The sequence below is a fragment of the Macaca thibetana genome, chromosome 11 (genome assembly GCF_024542745.1).
Source record: "Macaca thibetana thibetana isolate TM-01 chromosome 11, ASM2454274v1, whole genome shotgun sequence".
Classification (NCBI taxonomy): Eukaryota; Metazoa; Chordata; class Mammalia; order Primates; family Cercopithecidae; genus Macaca; species Macaca thibetana.
In genome coordinates, this window is record NC_065588.1 from 3,742,475 (window position 1) to 3,756,775 (window position 14,301).

The 14,301-nt window shown below is 48.0% G+C and overlaps 3 protein-coding genes across 5 annotated transcripts in view; 2 read left to right on the forward strand and 1 right to left on the reverse strand.

Moving 5' to 3' along the window:
* TIGAR (TP53 induced glycolysis regulatory phosphatase) overlaps nt 1-14,301 on the forward strand; it is a 1,172,566-nt gene that overhangs the window by 492,442 nt on the left and 665,823 nt on the right. The gene's annotated exons all lie outside the window — the stretch shown is intronic.
* Nucleotides 1-14,301, forward strand: part of CCND2 (cyclin D2) — a 734,493-nt gene that overhangs the window by 92,688 nt on the left and 627,504 nt on the right. The window lies entirely within an intron of this gene.
* CRACR2A (calcium release activated channel regulator 2A) overlaps nt 1-14,301 on the reverse strand; it is a 119,203-nt gene that overhangs the window by 41,520 nt on the left and 63,382 nt on the right. For all 3 annotated transcript variants that reach the window (XM_050750148.1, XM_050750149.1, XM_050750150.1), the window contains 4 exons: nt 11,219-11,309; nt 7,910-8,005; nt 5,825-6,012; nt 256-327 (listed from right to left, as the gene is read on the reverse strand). In XM_050750148.1, coding sequence (XP_050606105.1) covers nt 256-327; nt 5,825-6,012; nt 7,910-8,005; nt 11,219-11,309 — 447 coding nt within the window. The remainder of the gene's footprint in view (nt 1-255; nt 328-5,824; nt 6,013-7,909; nt 8,006-11,218; nt 11,310-14,301) is intronic.

A 14,301-nucleotide genomic window follows, 5' to 3' on the forward strand; every position in this document is an offset into this window, starting at 1 on the left:
GAGGGACTCAGAAGAGTGGGGCAGAGCCGCCCCACCAGGAGGAATACACTGGATATGGGCGCACGTGTAAATGGACCACACATAACACAGTGGCTACTCAGTGGTCCAAACACTGCGTTGGGGACCAAGGGAGTGAGGGAGCTCTCCGCAGGCATATTTTTCCAGCACGTAGGCAAGGATGACCCTCAGACTGGTCCTTCCGACCCCAGGCTTCTGGGAGGTGCTCTCAGCACAGGCCAGTGCCCACCGACGCACCTTAGGAAATCCAGCTGCTTGAGGAGCCCGGCCTTCTCGCGCTGTAGACTCTCCGTCACGCGGTACACTTCCCTGAGGAGGAGGCAAACACATGGCGGTGAGCTCCCGGGTGGAAGCCGGATGCCCAGACCCCTCATGCTGGAGACTGGCAGGCGATGCCGCGCCGGGGACGGAGGGCATTGGAGGAACGTGACCTTCTCTTGGAGAGCTCCTGTGGTTTGCAAGTGTTTTGGGCATTGCATGTGCCCAATTTGGGAGGTGAACTTATCCTCAATGTATAGACTGTGACCATCAGAGAAGTCTGCTAAGTCTCTGCAGTTCACGCAGACAATCTGTGACTGAACCAGGGTCCCCTCCTACCCCCAGACCCAGCTCATTCCACAGCCACTTCACGTGCCACCTAAGAATAGGCTGGATGGTCACTAAAGAGTCTGTCCAGGCTCCAAACTGCCCTATCCTATCCAGACTTCAGGGAATTAGAATCAATATTCTTCTCCAGCCAGATCTTGAAGGGTGAGAGCAGAATTTGTATTACCTTCCCTCCCATTCTCGCCCCACCCAGAGGCTGGCGCGGTATGCTTTTAGGAGCTCTGGAAGAACCACCTTTTCTTTCCCACCTTCCTCCCAAAGTCCCCAGATATCTGGACTTTTCACTATTGGGCCTTCATTTCTCTGACTTATGATCCAGCTGTAATGCAGAATTGAATGTATCTATTATAACCATGTATATCACTGTGCAAACGTGTTAATTGTAACAGGAGTTGTGAGGAAGGGGAGACAGAAGCAGGGAGGCTGTGAATCAGGGCAACTAGAGGGCAACTCAGGTGGGGAGGTAAGGGCTGTGTCTGGTTTGTTTACATTGATATCCTCGACACAGCGCCTGGCTTGGAGGTGTAATCAGCAAACAGGTGGAGGAAGAAAGAAAAGAGGGTAAAAGAGGTGAGGGGGAGCAAAGAAGGAAGAAAGGGAGGGAAGGAGGAAGAGAGGAAGGAAAGAATGAAGGAAGGAGGAAAAGAAGGAAGAATAAAAGAGGAAGGAAGGATGGGGTAATGGGGCACGTCTTCAGCATCACTCAGGGAAGAAAGGAAAGGAAAAAAATAAGACATTGGGTGATATTGGGAAACTGGCTTCACTTCACAATTCTGTCTTCATTTTTCCTTCTCTGTTCTATACCATGCTTTAGACGATTTTTAACCGCTCTCCGATCTTACTACAAGGGTCTATAGTTCCACGTTTCCAAACTGCAGCACAGCTTTTCACGTAGGGAGCATCTTGCAAGTTGATACAGGCGTCACTTCCCATGGGCTGTCAGGGCTGCCAGGCTGTGCACACACTGGGCTGGGCAAGGACCCCTCTGCCACCCCATCCATCTCATTACTGAGCTGGCAGAAACAGCACCAACATGCTGGTCCACAGGACTCTCCTGCCAAGCTCCTAATAACCTGATTCCTTCAGCATGATGTTTCTCTTTCCCCCATTTTATAGAATAATTGTAAAGTCAATTTACAGCAATAAGAGGCTGAATGAAATTCTAAGTTCAACGCAGACAATTCCAATTAAGCAACAAACCTTCTCTGGCTCCTGCAGAGATGCAAATTCTTGGCATTTTATTACTGATTATATTTAATTTCAACTTGAAGAAAAACAATGTATTTCCCATCATCCAAACTGGGTCTCTAAACCCCTGTCCGGGACTCTGCTCTGATGAGCGCTCTGTGAGCAGAGCTGCCCACTCCCGACTCTGGGCCCTGGGAGCTGAAGATCCTGGTGCTGTACTTTAGGGTCCCCCACCCCACCCTGTGTCCTGCCTCTCTCCAGGGGTGGCCAGGAGCTCACAGCTTTTCCTCTGCTCAGGAAAATCATTCACCAGGGACTTAAGGTCTGGGTTCTCACAGAGTATTTTACCAAATAGCCAGTTCCCAAATTCTAAGTTTTCTCTGGCTCTGCATACATAGCACCAGTGACCATCAGGGCTATATATACACACATTTGTATTAGAAATACATGTGAACACATGTACTGTTCTGTTTGTCTAGTAAACATATATCTGCTTGGATATTTGTACATCTATATATACACACATATATTCAGAAATATATTTTTGTGTCAACAAAAGAAAGGCACTTCTGAAAAAAAAGACACTTAGATATTTGACTGAATGACCTCTAAAGTCCTTCTAACCTAGAGGTTCTAAAAGTGTATACATGGTAATATATAAACTGAAAGGGAAAGAACCTGCAGTTGTTTGGAGTGGTAATTGGTGAGGCGTTTATGGTTACCCTTAGGGGAACTGCTGTTGGCTTTGTTTTAGGGGAGAGATGAGCTATGGAGCACTTCACAAGACATATTGTCAAGTGAAAAATGTAAATGCAGAACAGTATGCTTAGTATGCTACTGTTTTATAAAGGAAAAGCGTGTGTGTGTGTATGCGTGTGCACGTGTGTGCACGCACATATATGTGTCTGTGCCTGCATATACATACAGCATACTCTGAAAGGATCCACAGGAAACCATGACCAGTGGCTCTGATGACTGCAGATCGGGGCTGTGTCGGGGACACAGACTTCTTTTTGAGCATATAACCTTTTGTGCCTTTTGAATTGCGTGCCTTGTCATAACTACTTACTCAAAATAAAAGTTAATTAAAAAATAAACAGAGAGTTGCTGCTTCTCAGCTGACCTTCATCTTTATATTACCTCTCTGCTTGATAGTTCTTTCTTTATCTCATTTTAAAATCTACTTCCGCTACCTTGAGCATCTTCAGAGATCAGGAAAATTAATTTTGCCTGTTCAGAATTCTTGCTGATCAGTGACTAAGCCTGTTTACCTCCCAGCTCCACCCTTTCCTCTCCCAGCTGCTCTGCTGCAGCACGAGGCAGCAAGACCCTGTGGGAGAGCCCGGGACTATCAGGAGAACTGGGCTCCATCCCTGTTATCCGGCACTAACTAGCTGCGCGGCTTTGGGCCCATCACTACACTTCTCTGAGCCTCAGTCTCTTCATGTATAAAATGAGTGTGAGTCACTGCGCCTGGCCCAGGATGATTTAAAGATCAAATGAGAGGATGTCAAATGATCGACATAAGTGAGATATATCGAATGCCCAGCACGGTACCTAGCGCAGAATAAATGTTTGCCAAATGAAGAAGTCACTGACTATAAGGATAAATGAATATACAAATAAACAAAGGAGGGTCCTCTGCCCTGAACCTCAGAGTACATTTGTTCTCAAACCTAAGACTACCAAGACAAGATAAATGGCTGATTCTTCAGGGACGCCTCCAGGTGAACCAGAGCATCAAAGTCCTCTCCATCTGCCCGTCTGCAACCCTACTCTATGGAGAACAAGCCAAGCCTCTCGCTGCACTGCTCTCCCGGCCTCCCTGGACGGGACATGCCCTCCAGGCCCCAGGATGTTCCCCGGCTACACAAGAAACTTCAAGCTTCTTGAATACAAGTTGTGAAGGTTCTGGAGTCATATTTCTCTCTTCCTCCCATCCTCCCTCCCTCCCTCTTTTTCAATTCTCAGCCTCCAGAGATTGTGTCTCTGGCTTGGTTAATTAAGATAAGACTACAGAAAGCTTTGAATCCTCACGCTGTGATGTGACGCTCCAGCACTGGGTGTTTATTTCCATTTGCTGTTCTAATGCTTGTGCCTTCAGATGTTTGTTGCTTTTAGAGCTTGATTGAATTTTAAGAGCCTGCATCCTTAATTGTGTTTGTAAAGCTAAATGCCTGTACCTTGTTGACCTGTTCTCAGTGAGGAGGAACTGATTTTACTTGTTCACAGTGAAATATGTTGTCCTTCCACAACTGGTCATCCAAGAATTGGAATGGAGGGGCTTAATTTAAGTCAGCTACTTGGGAGCTCTTTGTTTTTGTTTTGTTTTAACTGGAGACATCTTACTAGGGTGAAATTTCCAGCCCAAACACGTCTCCTTCCTTTTACCCCAGGCAATTAGCACCAAACGGTACAGGATTCCACACAGAGGTCACACCAGCACAGCAGTTTTACGTAGGCCTGTGGACCAAAATCCTGCCAGCAGCCACCCAGAGTGAGCACCTTCACTTCTGAACAAGGGGAGTTAATATCTATAAAACAAGTTCTGGTACGTAGCACTGCCCTTTTCCCTAAAATCGGCCTTTCGGTACTACCTGGTACCTTTCAGGATCAGGCACACAATTACTTTTTTCAGAATAAATGAATGAATGAAGAGTGCATGAACGAATGTGTGAGTAAATGATAGCCAGTCCGACTCTTGTAAGGATATTTTCTGCAGGCTTGTTATTCTCTAGGGAAAATCGGCAAGATGTGTCTAACTCTTGGCATCTTGGGATAGTTACTTAAACCTCTGAACCTCAGTTTCCTCTTTGATAATAGCAGAACCTGCCACATCAGGAATTTTTTTTTTTTTTTTTTTTTTTTTTTGAGACAGAGTCTTGCTCTGTCGCCCAGGCTGGAGTGCAGTGGCACGATCTCGGCTCACTGTAACCTCTGCCTCCCAGGTTCAAGCCGTTCTCCTGCCTCAGCCTCCTGAGTAGCTGAGACTACAGGCGTGTATCACCATGCCCAGCTAATTTTTGTATTTTTAATAGAGATAGGATTTCATCATGTTGGTCAGGCTGGTCTCGAACTTCTGACCTCGTGATCTGCCCACCTCGGCCTCCCAAAGTGCTGGGATTACAGGTGTGAGCCACCACGCCTGGCCCAGGATGATTTAAAGATCAAATGGGAGGATGTCAAATGATCCACATAAGTGAGATATATCGAATGCCCAGCACGGTACCTAGTGCAGAATAAATGTTTGCCAAATGAAGAAGTCATTGGCTCTATGGATAAATGAATATACAAATAAACAAAGGAGGGTCCTCTGCCCTGAGCCTCAGAGTACATTTGATCTAAAACCTAAGACTACCAAGACAAGATAAATGGCTGATTCTTCAGGGACTCCTCCAGCTTAAGGTGCAGACCCAGGCTAGATTCTGCCTCAGGTGTGCCTCTGCCTATAAACTAACCCCCATGGCTGGACACCATTGGCAGGTCGGGCCCTGAGAGATGTGGGTTTCCCCCTACTGGGACCACACAGTTGAATCTGAGGAACATGGTGAAAAAAATGGGCAGAGATGGACAGGCAAGTCCAGGACAGTGACACATGCCCCGTCAGATCATATGCTGATCCCGGAAGCCTTCCTGCCTCCCTCTGGTCCCCCTTGGCCTCCCAGGTCTCTACACGACGACAGTTACTTAGGGTCTGTCTGCTCACTCAGCATTTGCCCACAGACTCCCTCATATTTGTTTGTGGAAAAACGTGTCTTTCTAATCACAGAATGCATTTTCTGAGAACAGGGCTGTACATTTCTTGTCAATCCCAGGCAATGCTGGACACAGAACTGGTCTGCTTCACGGGGTCAGAATCCTAGAAGAGTGTTAGAAGAGTCTCAGGGAGCCACAAGCCCAAATCCACACTTCACAGGCCAGGAGACAGGGCCTCTGAGCGGCGAGGGGACACGCCCATAGTGCGGGGGTGGTGCTGGAGGACAGCAGAGGAGCGGACAAAGGCTGGACTCACATCTCCTTCTCCTGGTGGAGTTTGCAGGCCTCTTGCTGAAGGCTTTCCAGCTGCTGCTGAGCATCCTGGAGCTCCCAGGAGGTCCGCTCCAGCTCCCGGGCCAGCTCCTGGTTGGTAAGTTTCAGCTTGGTATTCTCAGCCTTGGTCTCATGCTTGTCATGATGCAGGGCTGTGCACTGACCTTCCAGCTGCAAAGGAATGGGGAGCAGAGGGGAATGAGGGGTGACCACCATCTTCAGAAGGACCTGCACTGGCCTCACCTTGCTTTCCCCGCTTGGCAGGCAGGAACCGTCACTGCCGCCCCTCACCGGCCTCAAGCCTAAATCGGCATTGTCCTCGCCTCAGTTCACACATACACACTCCTCTAGGCAGGAAGGAGCTTTCAGAGCACATCTTGTCTCTCCCCTGTCTCCACACAGGATCACTAAACAGTCCAGGAGGAACTGCTCCACTCAGAAAGACCACTAACAAAGGAACTTCCACAGTCCGTCCGTGTGAATGGCCTTGAGATCTAACCTAAATCTGTCTTGTTGTCCTTTAAGCCAATTTCTTTTCCTTGGTCCTTGATGGAGAAGGGGAACAGCTAAATGGCCTGCTTCATAAAACCATCCTTCCCAATTTCGCACGCTGATAGTAAATCTATATATTCCCTTTTCTCCTCTCAACTCCAATTCCATTAATCTAGAGAAGCTTTTAAGGGTAGCCAGAAGCCCTGAAAATTCTTAGGAAATAACTAAAACAGTTCAAACAGAACACAGACCTTTTCTATGTCTCTAAAGTAACTAAAAACCTTGCATTTTTATAGCTTCGGCTTTTCTTGGCTGTTGATTATGCTGTGCAGAGCTTCTAATCCTCTCACCAGAGGAAGAATCAAACCAAGGTACATATATCATAATAAATTTAGTTTAATGAATGTGGCCAGTAAGGGGAGGAAGAAGTAACAACAAGGAATTTGGTGTGATTCTCAAGAGGCTCCTGTGCAATCGGGCAAGCATGCAGTAATTACATCGAGTGGCAATCATTCATCTGAGGGGTAAATCTAATTGCTAGGAACTTAATGCATAATAGAGAGGAAGAGAAGGAGTAGGAGAAGCAAGGTGCAACTGTGGATGGAGAAACGGGGAGGCAGCTGGCAGTTCCCGGAGTAGAAATCGTCTTGCTGCAGAAGGAAGGAGACCTAAATTCATAGCTTGGGTAGCAGCAGCAGTGGAACAGTCTCTTGTCTTAGCAGGGCTGTCTTCAAGTAGATGTTAATGTGCTGCTAAAAATAACCCTCTCTATTGAAATGGAAGCAACGTGTCCTGGTCTGTCCAGAGCTGGATTCCTTCCGGCACCGGGCACAACAAAACAGGAGGCCAGTGGCACGCCAGCCCGTCTCCCTCAGGAGCCCTTGCTAAGGAGTGGAGGCCGCTAAGTAGGAGGCTTGCCTAGGCCGTCAGTCTTTCTGGGCTCATCAGCCAGGCACTCCCGGCCACAGAGACGCTGCCCTGCAGAGCGCACCACCCAGCCTGCCTCCTGGAGGCTCAGGTACATCAGAGAGGAGTGCCTGGTGTCTGCATTCTTCCTGCAGGGATGGGAGTAGCCACAAAGGATGCCAATGACCCTGTCCAGGCACCACACGACCAGGGAAGACACAGGCTGACTTTGGAAGCGCCTGTTCCAGCAGAGGCATCCATGACCATTCTGGACGGAAGAAACTTATCTGTAGCCTCCCGCCAAATATCGTGGTAGACAATGTCTCTTGTACCTCGGCATTCCCCTCTTTTCTTATACAGGAGGCAGGAAACAAATTCCAGTTTTGGCATTCTTGTGGCTCCTGGGTATAATTATAGGAACATGTCTGCAGATACCTCATGGGGGAATGCTTGGCAACTTTTCCAAGTTAAACACCTGGTATTGGAGAAGTAAAGGTTTTATCTTGGGATCACCTGTGATTTTAAATGCTATCTGTTGTACAACTAAATCGTTCTTCTCAGGTTAAAAAAAATCAAAAGTCCTTAAGTGAATGGCAGGGAAGGTGGGCAAGAGGCAGAGGAAAGGATGGAGAGAAGAGCCAGGTACTCTGAGGCCATGACAGCAACATACCCTTTTCTGCTTCTGGGTGAGCTGCTCCAGCTCCTGCTCCTTACATAACAGTTTCTGTTCCAGCTCTTGACTGCGGGCTTGAAACCTCTCTGTGTCCTGCCAAGCCAGAAAGAGGGATACACAGGACCCAAATGTAGCACCCCTGGGTTATAGATTTCTTTTCCCACCTTGAACCTACTCAACATCAAAACCCATTCTATTAGACCACGGGGCTTTTCCCATAGCACTGCAGGGCTCTGGTAACCTGCCTGCCCCATCAGGGAGGACCAAATGAGACAGAGATAATGCAAGCACTTAGTGAGGCAGGATGCAAACTCCCAGCAAGCATGGCCATGTCCAGTGACTGTGCACTGCCACCCTCCTCTCTACCAAAAAAAGGAGCAGTGTCAGCCAAAGGTGGAATACTGAATGGGGAGAGTTGGGGCCTGAGTTCAAACATCAGGCCTTGGTCTCCTCATGTGCAAACTGGGGGAGGCAGATGACCCCTCGGACGCCTTCTGACCTGGATACTCTGTTCGAGGTTGGGCACTGGCATCAGATCCCTTAAATTGGCCACACTCTGGAAACACAGGGCCATTACCTGTTCCTCTTGAGGGTCTAAGTGTTCATATTTTCCCACTGTGATTGAAGTCTCCCGGGCCCTGCTCCTCAGGATGTTTTAATATCTGCTCCTTCCCTAGGCTGGGCTTTCCCCACAGAGAGGTGCTGAAGCAGGTGAGAAGGGGCCTGGCTGTGGGATGAGGAGGAAAGTGTGTGGGCCGTCGGGTGCCTGATGCTCTCAGCAGAGCCAGATCTGTGGTGTAAGGGCCCTGAGCCGAGCGGGACACAACTTGGGTTCTGGCCCCGGCTTCACTCAACTAACTTGCTTCATTCTTCTGGATCACTGTTTGTTCACAGAATAGAAACAAAAATACCCATGCCATCTGCAGCACTCCACTTGCCTGAAGGCGGAATGGAGGTACAAAATGTGCAGGAAGAGAAGAAACCATTGTAACTGCCATATAACTCACTACCGGAGCCCCCTGGGGTTCCTGAGATACGGAAGGACTCTCTCCCAAGGAGGACAGCGTGGGATGCTGCACTAGACGGGTGTCCTGGCATGACAGCGGCCGCAGCAAGGTGGTGGAGCACGGCCCCCTCGGGCCAGAGGCCTTTGGACACCTCCACTCAAAGGCTCAGGGTGCTTCCTTGTGCATCCTCTGTTGATGTGACCAGGTTCTTCTGCCCATTTTTAGGCAGGTAAATGGGCAGAAGAACCACAGGGACAGCCTGTGACTATCCTCATGTTAACCACATGAATGGCAGAGGTACGATCTGACCAGACAGCACCTGCTCCCAACATTTACTTCCAGAGAATCAGCCCCAGTGAATCTGCCTCCTTCAACTTGGCTGCTGCTCCCCGTGAAAAATGCTGGGAGCAGCGAGAGGCTCCAGCATCCCCGTGATGATGTGGCTGCACCCCCAATGGGCCTACAGAGCATCCCCACAATGCACCAGGACAGAGCGTTGAGGTGGTCTGGCATCACATCCTGGGGTTGGAAGGTGCAAGTGATTAGGTGCTTCCTTCATGGTCAGACAAACTGATATGTGTCAAGCCAGGACCCAAATTCTGGTCCGAGGGTTCAACCTTTTCCGTGATGTCAGAAACTGTAGCACCACTATCCTTGATCTATCGCCAGGCAAAAGCCTTTGTATCTAATGGCTTAATAGTGCTGCAAAAACATCTGAGCAGTTTCCATGTTCATGCAAAAGGCATAAATCTAAGCACTGCGCTTTAAAGGCATTTGGTGTCAAGAGGGGAGAAGGAGGGAGCAGAAGGGGACAGGGAGGCCGGATCACCTGCAGTGACGCAAACTTCTCCTTGAATTTTTTTCCTGTGACCTCTGCCCTTGCCCATCCCCTATGCCCTGGCCCAGCATTTGCTTCTGAAATCACGTCTTTTCCTTTAGCTAGGACCTCTGACCTGTAGTCATGGCCGGGGCAGAGGGGACAAGATGTCACATGGAGCTCAGCCTCTCTGTGCAGGGTGTCATTTGGGATAAAGGGGGTGACTGCCCTATGGCAGGGAGGTGGGGTGGGGAGCTGCTGTTCTCAGAAACGATTTTGGGGTCTGCTGGTGAGAAGTGTGTGAGTTCTGTCTGCCATCAACCAGGTTGAGGGGCAGGAGCAGCCAGAATGCTTTCAGGCTCTACAAGAGGGAGGAGGCCTGGAAATGCTGACAAGCCTCCAGAGGGCGCTAATTGGAGGACATGACCAGATGTTCTTGAAAAGCATTCCGATTCCCTCTCAGTTTGAATGACATCTGTGATAATAAACGGAGCAGTGGTGTTGATAATCTGAGGCAGCATAAAACTTAACATTGGTTCAAGAGAAGGGGTTGTGATAACAGTCAGGCTTAGTGCTGAGCAGCAAGGGAAGCTGCCATCTAAGATCAAAGTCTTTTCTGCTGAGAACCCACCAAGTAGGTAGCCCCAAAATGGGTACTAGAGAGTTCTCTGAAGCTTTTTTTTTTGGAGACGGAGTCTCGCTCTCTCGCCCAGGCTGGAGTGCAGTGGCCTTTTTTTTTTTTTTTTTTTTAAATTTAGTTTTATGAACATGTTTCCAGAAGGATCCTGCTTACCTTGGCAAAGAAGAGGATTTTGCCAATCCTGACTTCTTGAGACAAATGGCAGGGCTTGGGAAGGGGCTGACAAGGGTCAGACCAGGAAGAGGGAAGGGAGTTATCCATTTCCTCAACGGTATCTGTGGAAGGCGGGATTGATTTGTTTTTTCTTGGCTGTGAAATTTTCCATGTGCCTAAGGGTAAAGGATGGGTAGCACAGGCTCTAACGCTTGTCCACTTAGGAGAGCTGCTGGGCACAGGGTGAACTGGGCTGGTGCATTTGGGCGGGCCTGCCATATAATTCTAGGAACAGTCAATGTCAGATCAAATTTAACAGGGAAAGCATGAACCTCCATCCTTTCATTCATTCACTTATTCATTCATTCATTCATTTAACAAATATTTGTTGAGCACCTGGTATGTTCCAGGCATTGTCTATGTGCTGAGGATACTTTAGTTAATAAAAGATAAAAATCTCTGCTCTTTTGCAACTTATATGTTAGCAGGAGAAGATAGACACTCAATGAAAATAAACAAGGATATTACATGTCCTGTGTGAAGGTGATAAATGTCTTGACAAAAAAATACAGCAGAGAAAGAGGGAATCAACAGTGCATGGACAGAGGCACCACAATCTTAAAATTGGGGGAGACAGAGCAGATATGTCAAGCTGGCCTCAGAGCCAAGCCTGGGGAGTGCACACTTACCTTCAGGAGAAACTGCTCCTTCTCACTTTTGATTTGCTGTTCCATCTCCTCATAGAGATGCTGGATTTCTTCATCATAAGCAGCAATTTTCCTACAGAGATGGCAAAAGGAGAGTCTGCATTAAGGTTCCCCTATCCCACAGCGACAGCTCCTGGAGCTCAGACACCAGTCCCCTACTCTGGAGCTGTGGGTGTGGGGGTGACAGCATCGGTCAGGTCGGTCAAGGCTACAAGATCAGTCCCTCAGGATCAGCTAACCCGACAAGGGATGCAGACCACAGAGGCCTTGTGGCACCTGCCCCTACAACTGGTAGGTTTCACGTGGCCTCTCCTCCTCCCATCCCCCAGCCATCACTCCTAGATGATCCCTGTGCTCCTCGGTGAAGTTTCCCTGGACCATCTCCCTTTATTGTACTTTCTTTCAACACAAGCCCAGAGGCCTCTGCCAGACATATCATCCCTGTTCCCGCTGATCCCCACGCTCATAGACCATATGAAGTTGCATTGTGTGGGTTTCTTTCCTGTTGTTTCCTGGTTTATCTTGTCCCTGTTTGCATGCTTTCTCTCTGCCTGTCCACATCCGGACCCTCTATCACTGCACTCTCAGAGGACTCTCCCTGTATGCTTGAGTTTGTGTGATCCATGTTTCTCATGAGATTCTCAAGAGATTCCACGATGATGACAACAAGAGCTACCACACCCCTACCACAAAGCAAAAGGCACGATGTCTAGTGCCCGTGCCATCTCAGGCTCCAGGGCACAAGCAGACAGTGCGAGACAGGCGAGGCTGGTTGGAGGATGGCGATGACAATGAGATGTCCTCATCCCCACTCTTCTTCTCAGCATCCCTCATCCCCACTCTTCTTCTCAGCATCCTCTCCCCACTCTTTCCTCTCCCCACCCAGAAAGCAAGTACCTAGGCACTCTGCTCCTATAGGGAGATGAAGACAAACGCAGCTATGGGGACAAGGTGTGTAGGTCATCCCCAGGGATGGATCCTTTTCTGTTTCTCTCTCTCCCCATGATACATCCAACTTCTAATGCCCCTCCAAATTCAAACAGGAAAGATCTGGTATTAGCATTGGAACTGAAACTGGGAGTTATCACACTGAATTACTGACATTCCCAGGTAGTTGCATTTTCATACCTTTTTTGCTGACCATGCAGTGAAAGACCCTCTTTGTGGCCGCTACTCCCGATCTTCTCCCTATCCTGTTCAGGAAACTCCAGGCTCCGTGAACAGGCTCATGTGGCTCTCAAGACCTGTTCTGAACATGCAACAGACACACACACATACACACACACACACACACACACACATTTGGCCCCTGCCATTCTAAACTTAAATGATGGCAAGCCCACTGTGCCCTTTATTTAAGAGACTTCAATAATTGAAGTTCTCAATTTTAAGAAGTACTAGGAAGATTTCTGAACTGAACATAAAGGATGGGAAGATATTTATTCCCCTGAGCCCTCCATCATTTTAACCCCTACCTCCCATGTCCACTTGGGCCTCCAATCCAGGACCAGACCTTCTCTGCTGTCCAAGGCTTTGCCACAGCCCAATTTCTGCCCCTTTCTCATCTGCCACCTGTTGAGAGTGTATTTTCACCATGTGCACAGGTGAACAATGAACAGGAGTCATTTTGATTGGCATCCTTCCAGCTTTACAGAAACCACAGATCTGACCCAGACAAAGGAACAGTGTGCGAGACTCCATGGTCAGGGACATTCATCACAGAGCACAGCCTTGGAGTTGCCTTGCTTGGCTGCACCCCCAAGACCAGAAACTTGATTTTGAGCGACTGTGCAATAATGGCCCAGGGTGGGCTCAGTGAGAGATGACAGTCCTCCCAGACCTTCGCAAGCCGGGACCCTGTCTTTATGGATACGTCCTGCATCCCTTACTCTTTTTGGCTAAGAGTAAGAAATCTCTTCTTGTTAAATGACCAATGTTTGGGATGGTTACTTTTGCTCTGAATTAACTCCTAAGAATTAAAACAAAATCTTGGAGGAAAAGTAAGGAAAAAGGCTCATGCTGTTGACCCTGATACTTCAGTGACAGAAGCAGATACAGTTTGAAGGAACTTTCAGAAAGCAAGATGATTTCTCTTGGTCCCTGGAATTATCTTCCTGTGTTTGAAGAAACTCAGATGCTAGATGGTAAATGATATCAAGGAAAACTCTAGACAGAGATTCCAGCTATATAAATACTATAAAACTAATAAAGTAAGATGAGAGAAACTTAAACATTGATTTGGCTCTGCTAAAGCAATTCATATAAAGTTATTCATATAAATGGCTTACCATTTATTTCTAATAACCATGCAGGGCATTAATTCTATAATATAATTAAGTGTGCTATATTAACTTTGATCTATGTCTTATTTGATTAAATTAACACACTCTAAGTTTTTCATGCTTGCATACCAGCTTGCTGGTATGTGAATTAAGTTATTTTACAAGCCACTAAAAAATAACTGGCAGGAAGATAGATACAGTGTTTGAAGAGTGCCTCCCCCTAGCCCTCACTCACACAGGCTAGGCCTACTGCAAAGAAGCGCTGGGATTCCAGGTGGGCATCCGAGATCCTGGGCCCAACCAGACTCATATATGCAACCAAGCTTTTGGAAAGCTGGCCTGCTGTGAGACTCTCCAGGCTTGAACGACTATGACAAGACTGGGTTAGAACACACTAATCCCAGGAATGGGGAAGATTAAGGTGCTGTGCGTACCACTCATGTCACTAAACCAGTGCAGGGATGAGACGACTTGCATTCGGATCCCAGAACCAGCTCCTTTCCTCAGTGTGACCTTGGGTAAGTACTCTGACCTCCTCACATCCTGGGATGGTACCTGCCCTGTGTTCCTCCCTACATTGTCATAAAGAACACATGAGAGTGGATGTGGAAAGTGTCAGAACCACAGAGCCCTCAGTCAGTGTAAGGGATGATTTACTGTTGTCATTACAATCACGGGCTGTGGAGGGCAAAGGGCAGTGCTCCCCAAGGGGAAGAGCCTTGGTTTCAAGGATGAAAGACCTGCTGGGTTTGGAAAGGCTGATGCAATTGGGAAGATGAAGAA